Raw genomic sequence first — 21,430 nt, forward strand, 5'->3', positions numbered from 1 at the left:
TACAACAAGCAGAAGGAACTCAGCTCAGAACTGAACCAGTGAATTAAAATGACTGAACTTACTTCATTTCCAGGACTTCTTCAAGATGTTTCCGTCTCTCAGCACGTAGGTTAGTGAGGTGGGCTTCCTTTTCTGCAAGGGACTGCTGGGTAGAGGAGAGCTTTGCTTTCATCAATTCCAGTTCTTGTTTCACTTTTTCCATAGCTACCATTAACTCTTCTACCTAAAATGCCAAATACAAAAGTTATATTTGAACAACAATCAAATTCAATATTAATACTACAGCATTGATTATATATACATTAATATTATAACAAACACTAAACATTACAGTAGATGCACAGGATATGGAGGAAATACACGTGAGGACTCCATTGAGAAAGAAAGATACAATTTTGGGAAGAGGAGGACATTGCTGAAGCTAAAAGGGACTGATGGGATTCTTACAGAAGGCAATGTGAGTGGAGCATAGTCAAGGTAGCCATGGAAGCCAGGTGTCAATGGCAAGTCTGTCTAAGAGATCCAGAAAAGGAAGAGAGCTATCAGAAATAGTCCAGGTGAATTTGAAAGTAGAGTCGAAACTGGTGGTGAAGCATATGAAATTAATGAGTTCTGCTTGAATGCAGGAGTTAGCACTGATATAACTGATGTGCTGGAGGAAGAACTGGGGAAATATGCAGGAAAAGGCTTGGAACAAGAATTGCACAGTGCTTCCAACAAAAAAAGGACAGATTTTACCAGGGTCCATGTAATTGCTCATGACTACATCTTTGATTTGCAGAAGTACGAAGAAACGAAAGGGAAGTTGTTGAGCGTAAGGACAAGATCTACCAAGCAGATGAGAGTGCTGTTGGAGGGGAACCTGTTGGGTCTTCAAGAAAGAAACGGGTCGACTTAATTCTGTTATAATACTGGATGAAGGTGCTTAAAAACTGGGAGTTCTTAGTAAAGATGAACTGGCTTGGATCAGAGAATTGGAAGTTGTTGAATTGGTAGAGGGCATGAAAGATGTCTTGGGCGTAAGTGGGAAGGAACTAAACAAGGAGAGATAGGATGGACCAGAGCAGGCAGAAATAACAGGCTTACTTGCGTTTGGACACCGGAGGGCAGATCTCAAGATCTGAGGAGATCTGTAATGGTCTGGCTCAGAAGGTGGCTTGAAGTTCGTTAATGAGATCATCTGCAGAGGGAGGCACGAGGGTGACTGGCCTCTGCAAGTTAGAGGTCAGTGTGCCAGACTAAATTGCACACAATGGTGGTTGGAGGGATTTGGCACAGTTTAAGCTAATTCTCAGGAAATCAATCTTTCCATAACCATTGCTAGTGTTTGATCAGCTAAAACTTTAATTTCCTATCATAAATATTCGGTTAACTTTTTGTTTTTGTCTGTTAAATCATACATATTATGCTAGCTGGCTTCAAACTTTTTGGATTAGTGGAAATGTTAAGAAATCTAGTACACAGTGAGAAATTTACTCCTCTAATACAGTGTAAGTCCTATTTGTGAGCAATCTTCAGTTATGTTCTGAAAGTTGTTAGAATAGTGAGATGGATTTTAACTGTCAATAATAAACAGTCGATGATCGACTATTTGTTGGACATTTGACAATCTACTACAGTGTATTTGATAAATCTTAAACAGACAGCACATACAAGAGATGAAATGGACTCACACGTGTTGTCAAATTGATGTGATGAAGACACAAATTATTTGAGCCCATTTCAGCCCTGACCATTACATGAGCAAATTTCATGATTCCCCAAACTAACTACATCAGACACATAATTCTGGATAGATCAGCACATGTTCTTTTCTAAACAGAAGATGGGCTATTAGGCATAGGCACCCATTTGCTTAACTTACAACTAATCTTCTGTTCGATCTCTCAGCTGTCTGCCAAAGATTCTAGCAGAAGTTTAGAGTAAATATCAGACCATAAGGCATGGGAGCAGAATTTGGCTACTCAGCCCGAATCAGCTCTGCATTTGATCATGGCTGATTTATGCTCTTCCTCTTTCCTATTCTCCAGCCTTCTCCCCATAACCTATGATATCCATACTAACCAGAAACCTATCAGACCCTGCTTTAAATATACCCAATAAATTTGACCACCACAGCCATCTGAGGCAATGAATTCCACAGATTCACCAAACCCTGGCTAAAGATATAGCTCTGCTCCAAAGTGACACCCTTCTATTTTGAGGTTGTGCCCTTTGGTCCTGCACTCTCCTACTACTGGAAACATCTCCATTTCTATCAATTCATATATTGCCTTGAGATTCATTTCTTTGCAGTCATCTAACAGGAGAAAAAAAAATACAAAAGAATTTATAAAAACCTACATAAGAACATAAGAAATAGGAGCAGGAGTAGGCCATCTGGCCCATCGAGCCTGCTCAACCATTCAATAGATTATGGCTGATCTGGCCATGAACTCATCTCCACCTTCCTGTCTTTTACCCATAATCCTCAATTCCTCTACTATACAAAAATCTATCCAACTGTGTCTTAAATATACTTACTGAGGTAGCCTCCACCACTTCATTGGGCACAGAATTTCACAGATTTACCACTCTCTTGGAAAACCAATTTCTCCTCATCTCCGTCCTAAATCTACTCCCACGAATCTTGAGGCTATGTCCCCTAGTTCTAGTCTCACCTATCAGTGAAAACAACTTTCCTACCTCTCTTATTAATCTCTTTCATAATTTTATATGTTTCTGTAAGATCTTCCCTCATTCTTCTGAATTCCAGCCAGTACAGTCCCAGGCAACTCAATCTCTCCTCATAGTCTAACCATTTCATCTCTGGCATTAACCTGGTTAACCTCCTCTGCACCACCTCTAAAGCCTGTATATCCTTCCTCAAGTAAGTAGACCAGAATTTCATGCAGTACTCCAGGTGCAGCCTCACCTGTACCCTGAAATGTTGCAGCATAACCCCGCTGCTGTTAAATTTAATCCCTCTAGCAATGAAGGCCAACATTCCATTTGCCTTCTTGATAGTCTGCTGCACCTGCAAGTCAACCTTTCGTGATTCATGCACAAGCACTCCCAAGTCCCTCTGCACAGCAGCATGCTGCAATATCTTACTATTTAAATAATTACCTGCTCGTCCATTTTTCCTTCCAAAGTGGATGACCTCGCATTTACGAACATTATACATCTGTCAGACCCTTGTCCACTTCCTGATCTATATCCCTCTGCAGACTCTCTGTATCTTTTGCACAATTTGCTTTTCCACTCAATTTAGTATCATCAGCAAACTTAGATACACCACACTCGGTCCACTCTTCCAGATCATTAATGTATATCGTGAACAGTTGCAGACCCAGCACCAACCCCTGGGGCACAGCACTCAGCAATAGTTGTCAATCAGAGTAACACCCATATATCCCAACTCTCTGCTTTCTATTAGTTAACCAATCCTCTATCCATGGGGTATACATCACCCCAACTCTATGCATCCTTATCATGTGGATGTCTTTTATTTAGCATCTCATCAAATGCTTTCTGGAAATCCAAGTAAATAACGTCCATCTGTTCCCCTCTATCCACTGCGCTCATTATATCCTCAAAGAACTCCAGTAAGTTTGTCAAAGATTCTGCTTATGCTGAATCCATGCTGCATCTGCCTGATGGACCCCTTTCTTTCCAGATGCCTCACTATTTCTTCTATAATGATAGTTTCAAGCATTTTCCCAATTACAAATAAATGAAGACTGAGCAAAAGAAGATGAACTGAGCAAACAAAAAAAAACTGAGAACATGAGTTGTAAAGAGCTCTTGAAAGTGAGTCTGTATGTCATAGAGCCAGCTCAGTGCTGCGGCGAGTGAAGTTATCCTTGCTGGTTTAGGAACCTGTCCGTTGTCGGTTTATAACTAATCCTGAATCTCATGGCGTGAAACCCCTGCTTCTATAACTCCTGCCCGATGGTAGTAGCAAGAAGAGGGAAGAGGGCATGGCCTGAATGATGGAGGTCTTTGACGATGGATGCTGCTTTCATGTGGTAGCAATCCACGTAAGAGTATTCAATGGTAGGGATGGCTTCATCTGTGATGCACTGGGTTGTGTCCACCACTTCCGGTAGCCTTTTTCATTCCTGGGCATTGGTGTTCCATACCAAGCCATAATGCAACCAATTGTGCATAAGACCATAGTTGATAACATATAGGAGCAGAATTAGGTCATTCAGCCCATCGAGTCTGCTCTGCCATTCTACCACGGCTGATCCTGGATCCCACTCAACTCCATACACCTATCTATGCACCATATCCTTTGATACCCTAACCGATCAGGAAACTATCAACTTCCTCCTTAAATATACACATGGTCTTGGCCTCCAGCACAGTCTGTGGCACAGCATTCCACAGATCCACTACTCTCTGGCTAAAAATATTCTTCCTTACCTCTGTTCTGAAGGGTCGCTTCTCAATTTTGAGGCTGCGCACCTATCTCAATTTGTCAAAGTTTTTGGTGACATACTAAATTTATGCAAATTTCTAAGAAAGTTGAGTCACTATCTTTGCTGTTTTGTGCTGTCACTTAGAAGTCAAAGCTCCAAGTAAATTTACTATCGAAGTATAAACACAAGAAATTCTACAGATGCTGGAAATAAAAAAAAAACACACAAAATGCTGGAGGTACTCAGTAGGTCAAGCATCATCTATGGAAAGGAGCAAACAGTCAAAGTTTTGGGCCATGACTCTTCCTCAGCACTGGAAAGGAAGGGGGAAAGTGGGGCATGAGCGGTGGTGGGGAGGAAGAGAGGTAAAGATATGTTTGGTGGTAGGATCTGTTTCAACATGATGGAAATTGTGGAGAACAATGTGTTCGATGCAATGGCTCATGGGGCAGAAGGCAAGGACAAGAGGAACTATCACTGTTCAGGAGGTGAGAGGATGGGTAAGCGTGGATGTTTGGGAAATGGACTAGATACAGCTGAGGACAGCAACAATAGTGGAGGAACGGAAACCTGTTCTTTGAAGAAGGTGGATATCATGAAGGAACTGAGAAAAGTGAATAGCATTTTTACAGGAGACAGAGTGGGAAAAGATATAGTCAAGATAATGTGAGTCGACAGTTTAAATCCAGAGATGGAGACAGAGAAAGGGGAGGAAGATGTCAGAAATGGATCTTAATATCAAAGGAATGTATATGTAACTATATACTACCTTGAGATTCATTTTCTTGCAGGCATTCACAGTAGAACAAAGAAATACAACAGAATAAATGAAAATCTACACACAAAGACAACCATTTGCAAAAGGCAAATGTACAAATACAATAATAATAAATTAATCAATAAATAATAATAAGCATGAGTTATAAAGTGCTTGAAATTGAGCCCATAGGTTGTGAAATTATTTTAGTGTTGTGGTGATGTGCTGGCTTTAGCTCTGCATTGGTGGATGACCTGCTATTAATGATCTATCTCACTGAATTTAGACTGCTAGAAAAGTAAGCAGAAATACGACTCTGGGTAGCACTTTTACAGCTGATATAACATCAGCAGGTAAAACTGTTAGAGATAAATCAGTCACTACTGCTTTGATGAATATTACACTGCAACAGCAGAAGGAAATTATATCAAGGAAGAGATACAAATTTAAATCCCCAAACTAATGCAGAAATCCTGGAAAAACAACTGATTTTTAAAAATGTTAATTTAAAATTCAAAGTTTTTATTACTATTAAAAGTGATTATACTGTCTAGATTATTAAAATATAGACTAGAGAGCAAATAAGAGCTAAAGGAGAGAAATTATCATTCATTTCATCGCCACATATAGATTATAATGGGACTAATGCAGACTGCATGTGAATAACTGAATTATTACACAAGTTCTGTGATTAAATGATATTGTGAGGAAAGTGATTCTTATTATAGACATGTTTGGAAGTCACACAATCCATTGTCAGCTAAGTACATTTTGTATTATAAACAACAACAACCACCAAATTAAATTGTGGTTTCTCTCCAAATCATACAGAAAGAAATCTGGGATTGTAGTTCAGTGGTGATTTGATTGGAAAATCATGAATACAGTTCACTTCACAAATATGGCAATGTGAAACTAGCAAAAGGTTATGCATTAAGTGCTACTCAGTATTATCGCCACATGTTGTAACACTGAAAAGAACTGGTCTGAGAAACTATACTGGTGCACAAACAAAAATATAGTTATGTAAATGACTACCAATAATTTCCCCTGAGAAATTAATTACAGAAATGAGTGGCACTTTTGTTATCAGAATATGCTTGCCAATAAGATCAGTAAGTGAAATAATAAGGTTTTGTTGGTTTTGCTGGTAAAGGTAAATAATTCCACAGTGCTCCAACCCTGTCTTAAAAGTTGATTATTTTACTGTAATATCCTCTTCAGCTTAACCATTCGCATTATAACATAGAACAGTACTGCGCAGGAACAAGCCCTACTGCCCACAACATTGTCAAACTAAGCTACTGACACCTAATCCCTTCTGCCTGTACATGGTCCATATCCCTCCTCTCATCACATTCATATGCCTCTTTAAGAGCCACTTAAATGCTTCTATCATATTTGCTTTCACCATCACCTCTGGCAACTTATTAAAGGAAGCAACCATTCTCTGGACACCTATGGTAATACAAAAGACGCTGCCGATGATCTAAGAGAAAGTTCATTAGAAAGGGTATGCTCTTAATGGCGAGTGACCTGTGACCATTGATAGGCTTGTAAATATTTCTATACTCTGGGTGTGTATGATTACAGGATTCACACAAGGAACCACATGGCTGAATAGAATTTCAATTCCCTTTGTCAGTCTTTGTTCTCCACCACTTAACATGTCCTTTGAGATAAAGGCCTAATCTCTGTCGTCTCTCTGAATCTTGCTTCACCTTTGTGTTGATGAACACGCAAACCCAATCGTTCTCCCATATATATTAGTGTTTACCATTATAAAAATATTTTTTCTTTTTCAGATTTAGAATGAATAACCTCACATTAGTTCAGAATATCTGTGAATATTCGTGAATTTATCAAATGTCAAAGCATTATAAAGCCTTGCCAATTTGCTCAACCTCAGACCACCTAACCAGTGGGTTAGAGTTAGTCTTTGTACTTTACAAAGGTCACTGTCATTCAACAGCAATCATTCTACAAAGTCACTCATGCAGAAAATGCTACTGCTTACTGAGACAGAATAAGACGAATTGCAGACCAGAAAGGGACTGAAAGGGAAATGGATTAGCCATGATGACATAGCAGAACAAAGTCAATGGCCCAAATGGCCTAATTCTGCTCCTATATCTTGCAGTCTTATGAAGACACGTGTACATATCAGCAACACAGCAGGAAAACAACTTACACCTGTCAGAAGTGAGGAAATGACTGCACAAGTACAAGAAAGTTTCACTATTTTATGAGGAGGAAAAACAATACTTGCCCAGCTAAATAAATGCCAATGAGCAATCTGCAACAAATGCCAGTGCTCTAATTCAAAGAGCCTAGTAGGAGGCAGTCAGCATCAATTCCTTCAGCAGTTAGAATCCTTGCTCAATGGAGCAAATTTGGGAAACAATTCATCATCCCAGTGGATATGTCAAGGCAAGTGAAAAAACTGCTCTCTTATGCAGACATCCACATATGAACAATTAAGCACTCAAATCCCAAACATAGCTACACCAAACACAATCTCTCATACATTCCCCACTCTCTCACAGCCCCATCCGCACTTCACTACTGAACTATTTCTTTCAGAGGTCAAACCTCCAGAAGTAAAATAATGAAAGTTTGCAGATGCTGGCAATCTAAGCAACACACAAAATGCTGGAAGAATTCAGCAGGTCAAGCAGCATCTATGGAAAAGAATACAGTTGACATTTTGGGCTGAGACCCTTCATTAGGACTGGAAAAAAAAGATGAGGAGTCAGAGTAAGAAAGTGGGGGTTGGGGGAAGGGAGGAAGAGCCATAAGGTGCTGGTGAAACAGGGGAGGGGGTGTGGGAGTGTTCTCCTCCCCCTTTTCTTTCTTCCGTGGCCTTGTCTTCTCCCGTCAGATTCCCCCTTCTCCAGCCCTGTATCTCTTTCACTAGTCAACTTGAATCAGCTCTTTACTTCACCCCTTCCCTGTTTCACCTATCTCCTTGTGGTTCTTCCTCTCCTCGCCCCCCCCCCCCACCGACTTTCTTACTGTGACTTCTTACCCAGTCCTGATGAAGGGTCTTGGCCCAAAACATCAACTATACTCTTTTCCATAGATGCTGCCTGGCCTGCTGAGTTCTTCCAGCATTTTGTGCTTAAAAACGGGGTTATTCAGTATCTACTTAGACAAAAATTGAGAAATAGGATTGAGCTTACGGGCCTGGAAATCATTCTTACTTGAATGTAATGCTGACCCTTAAACGACCATCCCTGTCCTCTTCTGCAGATGAGCCACAGAAGTGTAAATCATTTCTTGAGGAGACACCATGTGATATCAGCCAGTGATACTTGATATGTTTCACTTATGTTATGCAAAATAGTTTAAAGGGAGGCAGGTTATGGGGAGTTACTACAAAGATTAGGGGGATGCAGTTTGCTGTATGTGGTGACTGTAAACATTCCTAATTTCAGGAAAAAATCTCAGATAAAGGAGAAAACTGATGCTGATTCACTATAATGTTGTGAGGATTCTATTCCTTTCTCTCAGTTTCTCTGTCTCTGATACATCTGTATTCATGAGGAGACTTTCCACTCTAGGAATTCTGAAATGTTCTTCTCCTTCAGGAAATGTTGTTTCCCACTACCACCAAACCCTACACCCACAAACCACCATCCCTACTGCAGTTAATGAAGTCCCCACAGACACTTCCCGCATTTCTGCTCTCATAACTGCCTGCTTTTCTCCAGACACAACAGAAATAGAGATCCCCTGACCTTCGTCTTTCACCCCAAGCAGTCTCTAAATACAGCCCATCATCTTTTGCCACCTCTACCACATTTTCACTTCACTTCCCCATTTACTTACAGCAGGGATCACTCTTCCATCCTTTCTTGATCTGCTCATCCTTCTCACCCACCCCTCCATATCTCCTGCAAATACGAGAGGGGCGACAGTTGCCCCCTACACTTACTCCCTCACCAACAATCAGGGATCAAAACAACCCTTCTCAGTGAGGCAGAAATTTACAAGCACTTCCTTCAATTTGGTCTGCTGCAATGGATGGCCGCGATATCTCATCTCCTATATTGTAAATAGGTGACTGCTTTGCAAATCACCTATGCCAATGTTGAAAGAACTAGATAGGGTGGATGTGGAGAGGATATTTCCTATGCTGGGGTTATCCAGAACCAGAGGGCACAGTTTCATTACTTCCCATTTTCGCTAGGGAAGAGAAACTATTTCTCTTTTATTCCCTAAATTTAAATTATAAATCATAAATAGAAAAAAGAAAAATGGGAAGTAAGTTAGTGCAAAAAAACCGAGAGGCAGGTCTGGATATTTGGAGGGTACGGCCCAGATCCGGGTCAGGATCTGCTCAGCAGTCTTATCACAGTTGGAAAGAAGCTGTTCCCAAATCTGGCTGTACGAGTCTTCAAGCTCCTGAATCTTCTCCCGGAGGGAAGAGGGACGAAAAGTCTGTTGGCTGGGTGGGTCGTGTCCTTGGTTATCCTGGCAGCACTGCTCCGACAGCGTGCGGTGTAAAGTGAGTCCACAGACGGAAGATTGGTTTGTGTGATGTGCTGCGCCGTGTTCGTCGATCTTCTGCAGCTTCTTTCGGTCTTGGACAGGACAACTTCCATACCAGGTTGTGATGCACCCCTGAAGAATGCTTTTTATGGTGCATCTATAAAAATTAGTGAGGGTTTTAGGGGACCGGCCAAATTTCTTTAGTTTTCTCAGGAAGTAAAGGCGCTGGTGGGCCACAGAGAGTGGAGAATCTGTGGAATTCTCTACCACAGGAAACAGTTGAGGCCAGTTCATTGGCTATATTTAAGAGGGAGTTAGATATGGCCCTTGTGGCTAAAGGGATCGGGGGTATGGAGGGAAGGCTGGTACAGGGTTCTGAGTCGGATGATCAGCCATGATCATACTGAACGGCGGTGCAGGCTCGAAGGGCTGAATGGCCTACTCCTGCACATATTTTCTATGTTTTTCTATGTTTCTTCCATGTTTTGTGTAATATCATTGCTCTTTTCTAATATCCTGACATCACATGCTTAAGAATAGACTCGAGCATGTTCTCTACAACTGATGTTAGCTAAACAGACTGCAGTTCTCCAATTTCTCTCTCTTTTTCAGGCATAGGATTACTTCTGCATTCCTCCAGTTTGAAGAAACTATTCCATAATTCATGAAGTTTGGAACTTTAGAACCAATGTACCATTTATTTCCACAGCAAGTTGGTGTTTGAGTACTGCATGATACAGATTGTCAAGCCCTGGAGATTTATTGGATTTCACTTCCATTAACTTTTCCAACATCCTCTTCCCATATAATTTCCTTTAATTCCTCAATCTCACTGGATTCTTGCTTCCTTAGATTTCTAGTACATTATTTGTGTCCTTTTCCATGAAAACAAAACCATAATATTGTTTAATCGCCCTATCATTTCTTAGTCTTCCATCATAAATTCTATTTGTAACTGTAAGGGACCTGTATTTACCTTCAGATTTTTTTTTCTCTGAAACTACTTCTGGATGCATTTGTGTCTCTTCAAAATTTACTATCATGCTTTAGTTTTGCTCCTTCATCCATTATCGCTGAATTTTAAAATGCATCCAATTCTCAGGCTTGGCATTTGCCTGTATCTTTATGACTTCTCTTTGGACTTGCAGCTTATTTATCATTCTTGCATCCAGATCAAGGGCAATTTGTTGCCCAGTGATAGGACTGCACAGTTACACAATTTCTCACAGAGAAATCCATGATCGCTGGAACTAATTACAATGTAGTGCTAATTAGCATCACATTAACCTGGTACATATATTTTACACTAATTCAACCCACAATACTGAACTGTGGGAAGCAGGAGATACAAGCAGGAGAAAAATGTTGTTCTCCATTTGCTAGTTCTGAGAAATGAAAGTGAGGAATTAATTGGAGGAATATTAAATATGAGCAATGTATTGCCACATTGACACTTAACATAATATTAATATAATATTTCAAAGGTTAAAGCACTCTCTGACTTCAGGACAATAGTTAAGGGTGGGAATGGACAGAAAGGAGATTACATCTGAACTAAAGCCATTAAGAACTAAAGAACTGAAAACTGCATCAAGCTGTACTGAAGTCACATTTACACGTACAGATATTTCATTTTTCCTTTCTTCAGGTTGCTCATTTGTTCAACTCCTTCAGATATCTATTTTACTTCAGCCAATGGGTAAAGGACTTACAAGCACTATTTTTCTTCCATTCAGTGTCATTGATCAAGAGCTGGTGGTCAAAATTCCAAGGCCCAAACATTTAATTCCAGGAAGGCTTCAGTAAAGCACAGTGGCAGTACTTTCCATATGGAACATCAGAATGAAGGCCTATCTGCCTAATCAAATTATTATATAAAAGCATTAGTTCAGAATTTTTTGGGATGCTAAAATGTCCATGCTGAACTGTTTTAATCTACTAAGTGCCAACATGTTAAGGATTTGTGTGCAAATGTGGAGGACCTAAACCTGCTAACAGAACTCCAGTCTTCTGACTAAATGCCACTGTTGGACTCCTTGTGGCATCTAGGGGCACAGAACAAACTTGTTAACTTCCCAGCATTTAACAAAGAAGCTGTTTGCTGAATCTATTTCAGGTTATACCTGGCACAGAAAAGGGAAGCACATGCATTTAAATGCAAAGAACAGCTGTGAGGAAGGAAGTTAGTTTAAGGTGATTTACTTTCCTTCATTTATATTTGTTTTATAGTTTACAAGTGTTTGGGCTCTTTTTTGAGAACACTTTCTGAAATGTTTGAACAATTTAATGTCCAATATTTTTTGAATGACTCAAAACCATTTAACACCATTAAAGAATTTTCCATCTTATTCAGATAGGACTTGTGTCACAGCCTGCTGTGGTGCAGGATTTAAATATTTTGAATTGGGACTTGCATGAACTGCAAGTCAACTCTATGTATGGAACCAGGAAAGGAAATTAAGAACTTTTCTATAGGTCCATCAGGTGTTGTAAAATATTCTAAACTTGAAAAATACACAATCTTAATAATATGAACCATGCATACCCTTCACCAATCTTTACCAAGGTTTTGATACACTGGCAACTTTTATACCTCCAAACTCAATTCAGTTCTTTTATTTACCTGACAATGACATACTGAAGCGGTTATCTTTATATGAAGGATTAAGGTCAATAATGAGCCACACCACCTATCTACTTTTGAAAGGTTGGTGGAAGATTACTTGCATATGAAACTTCTGCTTACTAAAGTAACAACTGTTCCATTTTCTGTGTTAGCGATTTTCATTTATGCCTCATCCCTCTAATGCTGCACTCAGTTTAGAAACTAAGATATAATAGGGTGGATGACAATTCTGGCAATTTTTTGGGTTGTTAAACAAACTTGAGTAACAAATGAGCAGATCACTCACTCTAAAGTGAGCTAGATTCAAGAAGAATGGAAACCAGAAACAACGATTACTTTTTTGTGTAAATTGAATGAAAGCATAAAAACACTGGGAGTGAGCTAGAATAAAAAAAAAGCTTCCCATACCTTGAACCATTTAAAGCCAAAGTTGTTGCATTCATGCAAACTTTCAATAATTTGCTTCATACAGGCATTGTGTAGCATAATAGAAGAGAGAAAATCATGCAAAGTATTTACTAGATCAGAAAGAAGCACTTCCATTATTGTGCAACCACTTACATTTTCATTATGCATTTAATAATCATCTGTTACTCACATTTCATAAGCATATTTGGGTAGCTCACTTGCCCACTAGAATATGTAGGCTCTAGCCAGAAATACAGAGTTCAAAGAATATTTTTAAAGTATTATAATTTTTAAAACAATATTCTTGTAATTAGTGACTCAATAACATCCTGAAAAATCAGAAGATAGCAAAAATCCTTGAAATATTTTATAACTCAATGTCTATTTTAAAATTGAATTTCTTACTCCAGGGGTCCCCAACCTTTTTTGCACTGCGGACCAGTTTATTATTGACAATATTCTTGCGGACCGGCCTACCCGGGTGGGGGGAGGGGGTAGGGTTGCCAACGGACAAGAGTAGCAGTCAAATACGTTGTTTACACCCTGAAAAAGGCTACCATGACCATGAAGCCTCACGCAGGCACCTGTGCGCACATGCGTGTACGTGCTGATTTTTTTTCTACAAATCGTTTTTGGCGATTCTCTTCGGGGGGAGGGTGTTAATCATGACCAGAATATGGGTGATAAGTGGCTAATACACTCAATTTTGTTTCTAAAAGCGTTTATCTAACGAACTTAATATTAAACACGCAGTGCATATTTACCCTCGCATGAATATAGTGATAAGTCAATTATCAGGGGAATACAGGGGAGCGTGTTGAACGAACTTCCAGTAGAAGTGGTAGGGGCAGGTTCGATATTATCATTTAAAGAAAAATTGGATAGGTATATGGACAGGAAAGGAATGGAGGGTCATAGGCTGAGGGCAGGTCGGTGGGACTAGGTCAGAGTAAGCCTTTGGCACGAACTAGAAGGGCAGAGATGTCCTGTTTCCGTGCTGTAATTGATATATGGTTATATAAGTCATTTATAAGTCAATAGCATCATAACATTTTAAGTAACATTTGGATATTAAACACACAGCACATACTATCCCCGTATGAACATATAAAATCATTGCGACACACCAATATCACTGAATCAGTGGGAGCTCTGGGCTTGTTTCCCTGCAACAAGATGGTGCCATCGAACGGTGATGAGAGACAGCGATACTCGAATGGGGTTCCTTATGTCCAGTCTATTCCGCAATTTAGCTTTCGTTGCATTCATTGCAGAGATATGTTGGAAATGGAAGCAACGTTTTCAGTGCTATCGTGGCTATCTCAGGATATTTAGCCTTGACTTTGATCCAGAATGCCGGCAGAGATGTTATGTCAAACATACTTTTCAGCCCGCCGTCATTTGCAAGTTCGAGGAGTTGATCTCCTTCCCGCGCTGACATGGATGATGCATGGGTAATGACCTCGCATGCGTTCAAGTTCAACAGTGGGCGTGGCAGGGAATGAGGAAAGGTGCAGCTGACTCATATTGCCAAGTCATATCGTTTCCTTGCGGCCCGGTAGCACATGCTTTGCGGCCCGGTGGTTGGGGACCGCTGCCTTACTCCATTCCTGATCACTTAATATTCAATAAGAATTGATAAATTCAGTTCTCAAAGCCATTACTGTATTGTACTAACCAGTGGACCAGTCTACATCTACCTCAGAGATGAGATTTAATATTGTTGACATACTTATTTGTTTTATTTTCTAGCTAGAGAAGTATTTGGTTTGCGATGTTCCAAATGTGTTCTATCATACCTCCACACTCAAACATGATGCAACAGATATCTTTCATTTTACTACAGCATTAATCAATATGACTGTCCCATTCATAAAGAACATTAACATAAGGGATAGTTATTAGGTTAATGGAATAATTAAGCAGAATTCTGGACTAATAATTTCCAGTTCAAGTTCCAGTACTGGGACTGGTAAGGTAATTCAATAATTAAAAAACCTTAAGTAAAAGATGAATTATGAGAGGAAGCTGGTGACTAATATCAAAGAAAATACTAAAAGCTTTTTGTAAGTATATAAAGGGTAAAAGAGGTTCAAGGGTAGATATAGGACCAGTAGAAAATGACACTGGAAATATTGTAAACAACAGGAATTCTGCAGATGCTGGAAATTCAAGCAACACACATCAAAGTTGCTGGTGAACGCAGCAGGCCAGGCAGCATCTCTAGGAAGAGGTACAGTCGACGTTTCAGGCCGAGACCCCTCGTCAGGACTAACTGAAGGAAGAGGTAGTAAGAGATTTGAAAGTGGGAGGGGGAGGGGGAGATCCAAAATGATAGGAGAAGACAGGAGGGGGAGGGATGGAGCCAAAAGCTGGACTGGTGATTGGCAAAGGGTATATGAGAGGATCATGGGACAGGAGGCCCAGGGAGAAAGACAAGGAGGGAGGGGGAACCCAGAGGATGGGCAAGGGGTATAGTCAGAGGGACAGAGGGAGAAAAAGGATAGTGAGAGAAAGAATGTGTGTATAAAAATAAATAACAGATGGGGTACGAGGGGGAGGTGGGGCCTTAGCGAAAGTTAGAGAAGTCAATGTTCATGCCATCAGGTTGGAGGCTACCCAGACGGAATATAAGATGTTGTTCCTCCAACCTGAGTGTGGCTTCATCTTGACAGTAGAGAAGGCCGTGGATAGACATATCAGAATGGGAATGGGATGTGGAATTAAAATGTGTGGCCACTGGGAGATCCTGCTTTCTCTGGCGGACAGAGCGTAGGTGTTCAGCAAAGCGGTCTCCCAGTCTGCGTCGGGTCTCGCCAATATATAAAAGGCCACATCGGGAGCACTGGATGCAGTAGATCATCCCAGCCAACTCACAGGTGAAGTGTCGCCTCACCTGGAAGGACTGTCTGGGGCCCTGAATGGTGGTAAGGGAGGAAGTGTAAACTGGGGTCTCTTGTCCCATGATCCTCTCATATCCCCTTTGCCAATCACCTGTCCAGCTCTTGGCTCCATCCCTCCCACTCCTGTCTTCTCCTATCATTTTGGATCTCCCCCTCCCCCTCTCAAATCTTTTACAAACTCTTCTTTCAGTTAGTCCTGACGAAGGGTCTCGGCCTGAAACGTCGACTGTACCTCTTCCTAGAGATGCTGCCTGGCCTGCTGCGTTCACCAGCAACTTTGATGTGTGTTGCTGGAAATATTGTAATGACAGATTCAAAGATGGCAGAACTGAATGCATATTTTGCATCAGTCTTCACAGTGGAAGATGTCTGCAGTATACCGGACATTCAAGAGTGTCAGGGAAGTGAAGTTTGTGGAGTGAAAATTACGACTGAGAAGGTGCTCAGGAAGCTTAATGGTGAGGGTGGATACGTCTCCTGGACCTGATGGAATGCACCCTCGGGTTCCGAAGGAAGTAACTAGAGAGATTGCGTAGGCATTAACAATGATCTTTCAAGAATTGATAGATACTGGCATTGTACTGGATGACTGGAAAATTGCAAATGTTACTCTGCTATTTAAAAAGGGTGGGACAGAGGATAAAGGAAACTATAGACCTGTTAGCCTAACATCAGTGGTTGGGAAGTTGTTGGAATCGATTGTTAAGGATGAGATTACGGAGTACCTGGAGGCACATGACAAGATAGGCAAAGCCAGCTTTGTTTCCTAAAAGGAAAATCCTGCCCGAGAAACCTACTGCAATTCTTTAAGGAAATTACATGCAGGGTAGACAAAGGAGATGCAATAGTCATGGTGTACTTAGATTTTCAGAAGGCCTTTGACAAGGTGCCAAACATGAGGCTGCTTAGCAAGATAAGAGCCCGTGAAATTACAGGGAAGTTACTAGCGTGGGTGGAGTATTGGGTGGTCGGCAGAAAACAGAGAGTGGGAATAAAGGGATCCTATTCTGGCTGGCTGTCGGTTACTAGTGGAGTTCCATAGGAGTCGGTGTTGGGACCACTGCTTTCTATGATGTACATCAATGATTTGGACTATGGTATTAACAGATTTGTGGCTAAATTTGCCAATGATACAAAGATAGGTGGAGCAGCGGGTAGTGTTGAGGAAAACTGAGAGCCTGCAGAGAGACTTGGATAGTTTAGGGGAATGGGCAAAGAAGTGGCAAATGAAATACAATGTTGGAAAATGTATGGTCATACACTTTGGTGGAAGGAATAAACTGCAGACTATTATTTAGATGAGGAGAGAATTCAAACTACGGAGATAAAAAGGGACTTGGGAGTCCTTGTGCAAGATACCCTAAAGGTTAACCTCCAGGTTGAGTCAGTCGTGAAGACAAGGAATGCAATTTTGGCATTCATTTCTCAAGGTATAGAATATAAGAGCAGGGATATGATGTTGAGGCTCTATAAGGCACTCGTGAGACCACACTTGGAGTATTGTACGCAGTTTTGGGCTCCTTATTTTAGAAAAGATATACTGACATTGGAGAAGGTTCAGAGAAGATTTACGAGAATGATTCCAGGAATTAAAAGGTTATCATATTTTTTTTACTGTAGTTCACATTAAGACCTTGTAGATCTCCCAAAATCCAGACCCTAGGATCTAACAAAATTTCAGTTTTTATAATATCTGAGGTTATTCTAACAATGCATTTCCAAACATCTTCCAGATAACAGCAATTCCAAAGCATATGAAGTAAGTCTGCGTCACAAGATTTATATCTCTGACAATTAGGAGAGGTGTTATGGTATACTTTGTGCAATCTATGTGGAGTGTAGTAGATCATGTTAGAAATATTAATCTGTATTTGTCTATGTTTAGTTGAAATTAATAGTTTGAGACACTTGAAGGATATTACACCAATCAGCACCATTGTAATTACATTCAAGATCTGATTCCCACTTATTTTTAATATCACTCTTAGTATAGATTGGCAAGTTACTGTTTAAAATAATATAAATAGATGACCTAAGACCCTTTGTAGTGTACAGGGCTTCACTAAGCAAGTGCTTTTCAAATGGGGATTCAATTGGAATTTGTGGATAGTTTGTATAACTGTTACGGACCCAGTGTATAATCTGAAAGTATTTAAATAAATTATGATTTGGTAGATTAAATTTACCAGACAATTGTTGAAAACTGGTAAAGTTATCTTGGCTATATAAATCTTCAACTGTTTTTATACCACTATTAACTCAATTTTTTAAGAATTCTGTCTGCAATCAGGTGGGGGATATTGGGGTTATTCCACAGAGGAGTTTTCTGAAATAATGAGGTATTTATACCAATAACTGCATGAGCTTCTTGCCATACTGCAACAGAATTTAAAATTATAGGGTTCTTAGTAATATTTTAAAGTGCTTTCTTAGATGTTAAAAAAGGAAGAACTTTGAAGGGAATGTTTTTAAATTGATGTTGTTCAATAGGAAGCCATTTAGTCTCATTGTTCTCAGAGTGCGACCAACACCATATTGGACGGAATTGAGCTGCAAGGTAATAACATTCAAAATGAGGAAGATTTAATCCTCCCTTGGTGTAAGGGGCCTGAAGGGTTGAGAGTTTGACGCTAGGGACTTTACCTTTCCATAAAAAAACTGGACATTGATTTGTTTAAATCATTAAATAGACTTCTGGGAATTTTAATTGGGACACATTGGAATAAATATAGAAATTTGGGGAGTATATTCATTTTAATTAAGTTCACTCTTCCAATTAAAGATAATGGCAGCTCCCTCCATTTCTGTAGATCTAACTTAACTCGATTCAATAATTTAATGCATTTGTCTTTAAGGATTTTGTCTGCGGATCTCCTAATTTCTATGCCTCAATATTTAAATCCATTCGAGCACCACTGCAAGGGTTTGACTAGGTTCTTAACGTTATTATCCTGTATATTAAAAGACGCGACTCTACTTTTTGAAAGGTTTAATTTATATCCAGAAGCAGCACTGTATTGTTGAAAACATTGTAGAGGGGAGGGTAATGAATTTTCTGGATCAGACAGGAAAACTAAGATATTGTCAGCGTAAAGGGCTAGTTTGTGTCCATTTGAGCCAAATTTAATGCCGTTAATGGTGGGATTAGTATAAATAGCAACAGCCAGCGGCTCAATAGCTCTGAGAACAGCAGCGGAGCATTTGGACAATCTTGGCAGACTCCTCTGGATAGAAGGAAGGTACCCGACAGGACTCCATTAGTTAGAATTTGAGCTTTAGGATCGGCAAAAAATGCTTCAATGTATTGAATAAATCTCTCTCAAAAATTCATTGCTTTAAAAGTTTGCAAAAGGAAAGTAGGTTCTATCCTGTCAAACGCCTTCTCTGCATCCATCGACATTATCAACATGGGATCATTTTGCATATGAGCTTCTTCCATTATGTGAAGTCTCCATATATTATCAGATCCATATCAATTTCTGACAAAACCCGTCTGATCAGCATTAATGATTTTAGTGATAATGTCATCTATTCTTAATGCAATTAATTTCGATAATATCTTGTAATCTGTATTCAAACGACTAAGGGGCTGATAAGTACATTTTTGACAGTCCTTCTCAGGTTTTGGCAGTAATATTATTGTAGTCATTTCCAGAGAACTTTATATTGCTCGCGGCTACAGCCGGGAGAAAAGTGTATCCTACAAAACTGGAAATTTGAATTTCCTCCCTCACTCTGGCAGTGGTTAAATGAGTTAACATCCTGTAGTAAACCTGAAAAGATCTTGCACAGTGTGAGGAGGAAAGCAGCAACATATGAAAAAATATGGGGCTCCTTTTTGGCCTTATTACCATCATTACACCTCCTCAGTTACTGAATTAGTATGGATACCCGTCTTCCTGTGCTTCTACTATCTGCTTAGTGTAGTAATATATACTTCATTAATACACATTATTAAGGGGGGGAGAGGGGGGGGAGAGGGGAGGAGGGGGGGAGAGGGGAGGAGGGGAGGAGGGGGGGAGGGGGGGAGGGGGGGAGGGGGGGAGAGGGGGGGGAGGGGGGAGGGGGGGAGGGGGGGAGGGGGGGAGGGGGGAGGGGGGAGGGGGGAGGGGGGAGGGGGGAGGGGGGAGGGGGGGGAGGGGGGGAGAGGGGGGGAGAGGGGGGGAGAGGGGGGAGAGGGGGGGAGAGGGGGGAGAGGGGGGAGAGGGGGGAGAGGGGGGAGAGGGGGGGAGAGGGGGGGAGAGGGGGGAGAGGGGGGAGAGGGGGGAGAGGGGGGAGAGGTAGATAGGAGAGTGGGACAAGCGCGTTTATTTAAGAAGAGCAACAAAGAAGCTGGTAACTATTGTTAAGGTAATGAAAGGATTCTGAAAAATAAGATATTTGTACAGTACTTCTGGAAAGACAAGAGTTGATTAGCAGTTGACAGCACTGTTTTGTGCAAGGAAGATAGCTTGCAAACTTGATTTTATTTTTTGACGAAGTAACTAAGAAAGTTTAGGGCAAAGTGGTAAATGTGATTTGTATGGACTTCGGTAAGGTTTTTCATAAGGTTCCACATAGAAACATAAAAAACCTACAGCACAATACAGGCCCTTTGGCCCACAGAGCTGTGCCGAAAACGTACTTACTTTAGAAATTACCTAGGGTTACCCATAGCCCTCTATTTTTCTATGCTCCATGTACCTATCCAGGAGTCTCTTAAAAGACCCTATCGTATCTGCCTCCACCACCATCGCCAGCAGCCCATTCCATGCACTCACCACTCTCTACATAAAAAAAAATTTACCCCTGACACCTCTGTACCTACTTCCATGCATCTTAAAATTGTGCCCTCCTGTGTTAGCCATTGCTTTATTTCCACATGAATAACCATTCCAAATGAAATGAAACTTACGGTAAGTAGGGTCAATGATATCACTAGCACCAATTAACTCCATGTCCAGAGGAAACGATGATTTTTAAAAACCGGTCATAAGTCATCTCATATCTAATTTAATGGATTCCTGTTCCAATGTTGATGCCTATCCAAATATTGCAACAAATCAGGGGAAATAAGGTGGAAAAATTCGTTATTTGTACTAAAACGCCAAGGAAAAGAACTCTGGATCAAAGAATAATTTTACATGATGGAGTTGCTGGTTCATTGCATTGAATACACCAATTTTGTAAGGTTCATAAAGTAACTATAAATATTTTTCAGTTTTTACACCATTACCACAGATGTCTCATAAATCCCTGTCGTAACCAATGAAGAGCGCTGAAGGTATTAGAACGAACATATATAAATTTGAGAACTATTTGCTTTCAATAGTGTAAGGATAAGAAACAATCCTATTGATAAATGATGTACAAGTACCCATTTGACACAAATGTTATAAGAGTAGCGCAGGCAGGCATACAGCACAAGTCTGTAGTTTAGTGCTTGAATTTGAAGTTTCTCTTTTATCAACAAATTATAAGGATCTGTTAAGCATCCTAATTTGAATCAACTTCTTATGCTTTGCTCTCAATATGTCTGGATTGCTTCTACATCATGCACGGAGGATTCTTGCTATTATTCATTCCTACCACTGCTCCATTCTTAAGAAATTCAGCAACATTGAATTTCAAATTCACTCCCTTCAAATTGTTCAATCCACAGTGGAATGCACTTGCATGGATGCTAGAGGCCCTATAGCACTTCATTTACGTGGTCTTTTTAATGTATTTACTACTGGTTACATCTTCAAGACATTCCATTGGTTGCCAGAATTCGGATGCATTTCTTCTTTGTAACTCAGCATTGCTAAGATCAATCATAATCTAACTCAATTGAAGTAACTCATTAAAATCCATC

General features: G+C 40.3%; 1 protein-coding gene across 11 annotated transcripts in view; it reads right to left on the reverse strand.

The window, feature by feature from the left end:
• LOC140202653 (ELKS/Rab6-interacting/CAST family member 1-like) overlaps positions 1-21,430 on the reverse strand; it is a 754,922-nt gene that overhangs the window by 502,763 nt on the left and 230,729 nt on the right. For all 11 annotated transcript variants that reach the window (XR_011887141.1, XM_072267763.1, XM_072267762.1 and 8 more), the window contains one exon: positions 63-223. Coding sequence is in view for 10 of the 11 variants with exons in the window: in XM_072267763.1 (XP_072123864.1) it covers positions 63-223 (161 nt within the window). In the remaining variant the exon portion in view is untranslated. The remainder of the gene's footprint in view (positions 1-62; positions 224-21,430) is intronic.

Source organism: Mobula birostris, chromosome 9 (genome assembly GCF_030028105.1).
Source record: "Mobula birostris isolate sMobBir1 chromosome 9, sMobBir1.hap1, whole genome shotgun sequence".
Lineage (NCBI taxonomy): Eukaryota > Metazoa > Chordata > Chondrichthyes > Myliobatiformes > Myliobatidae > Mobula > Mobula birostris.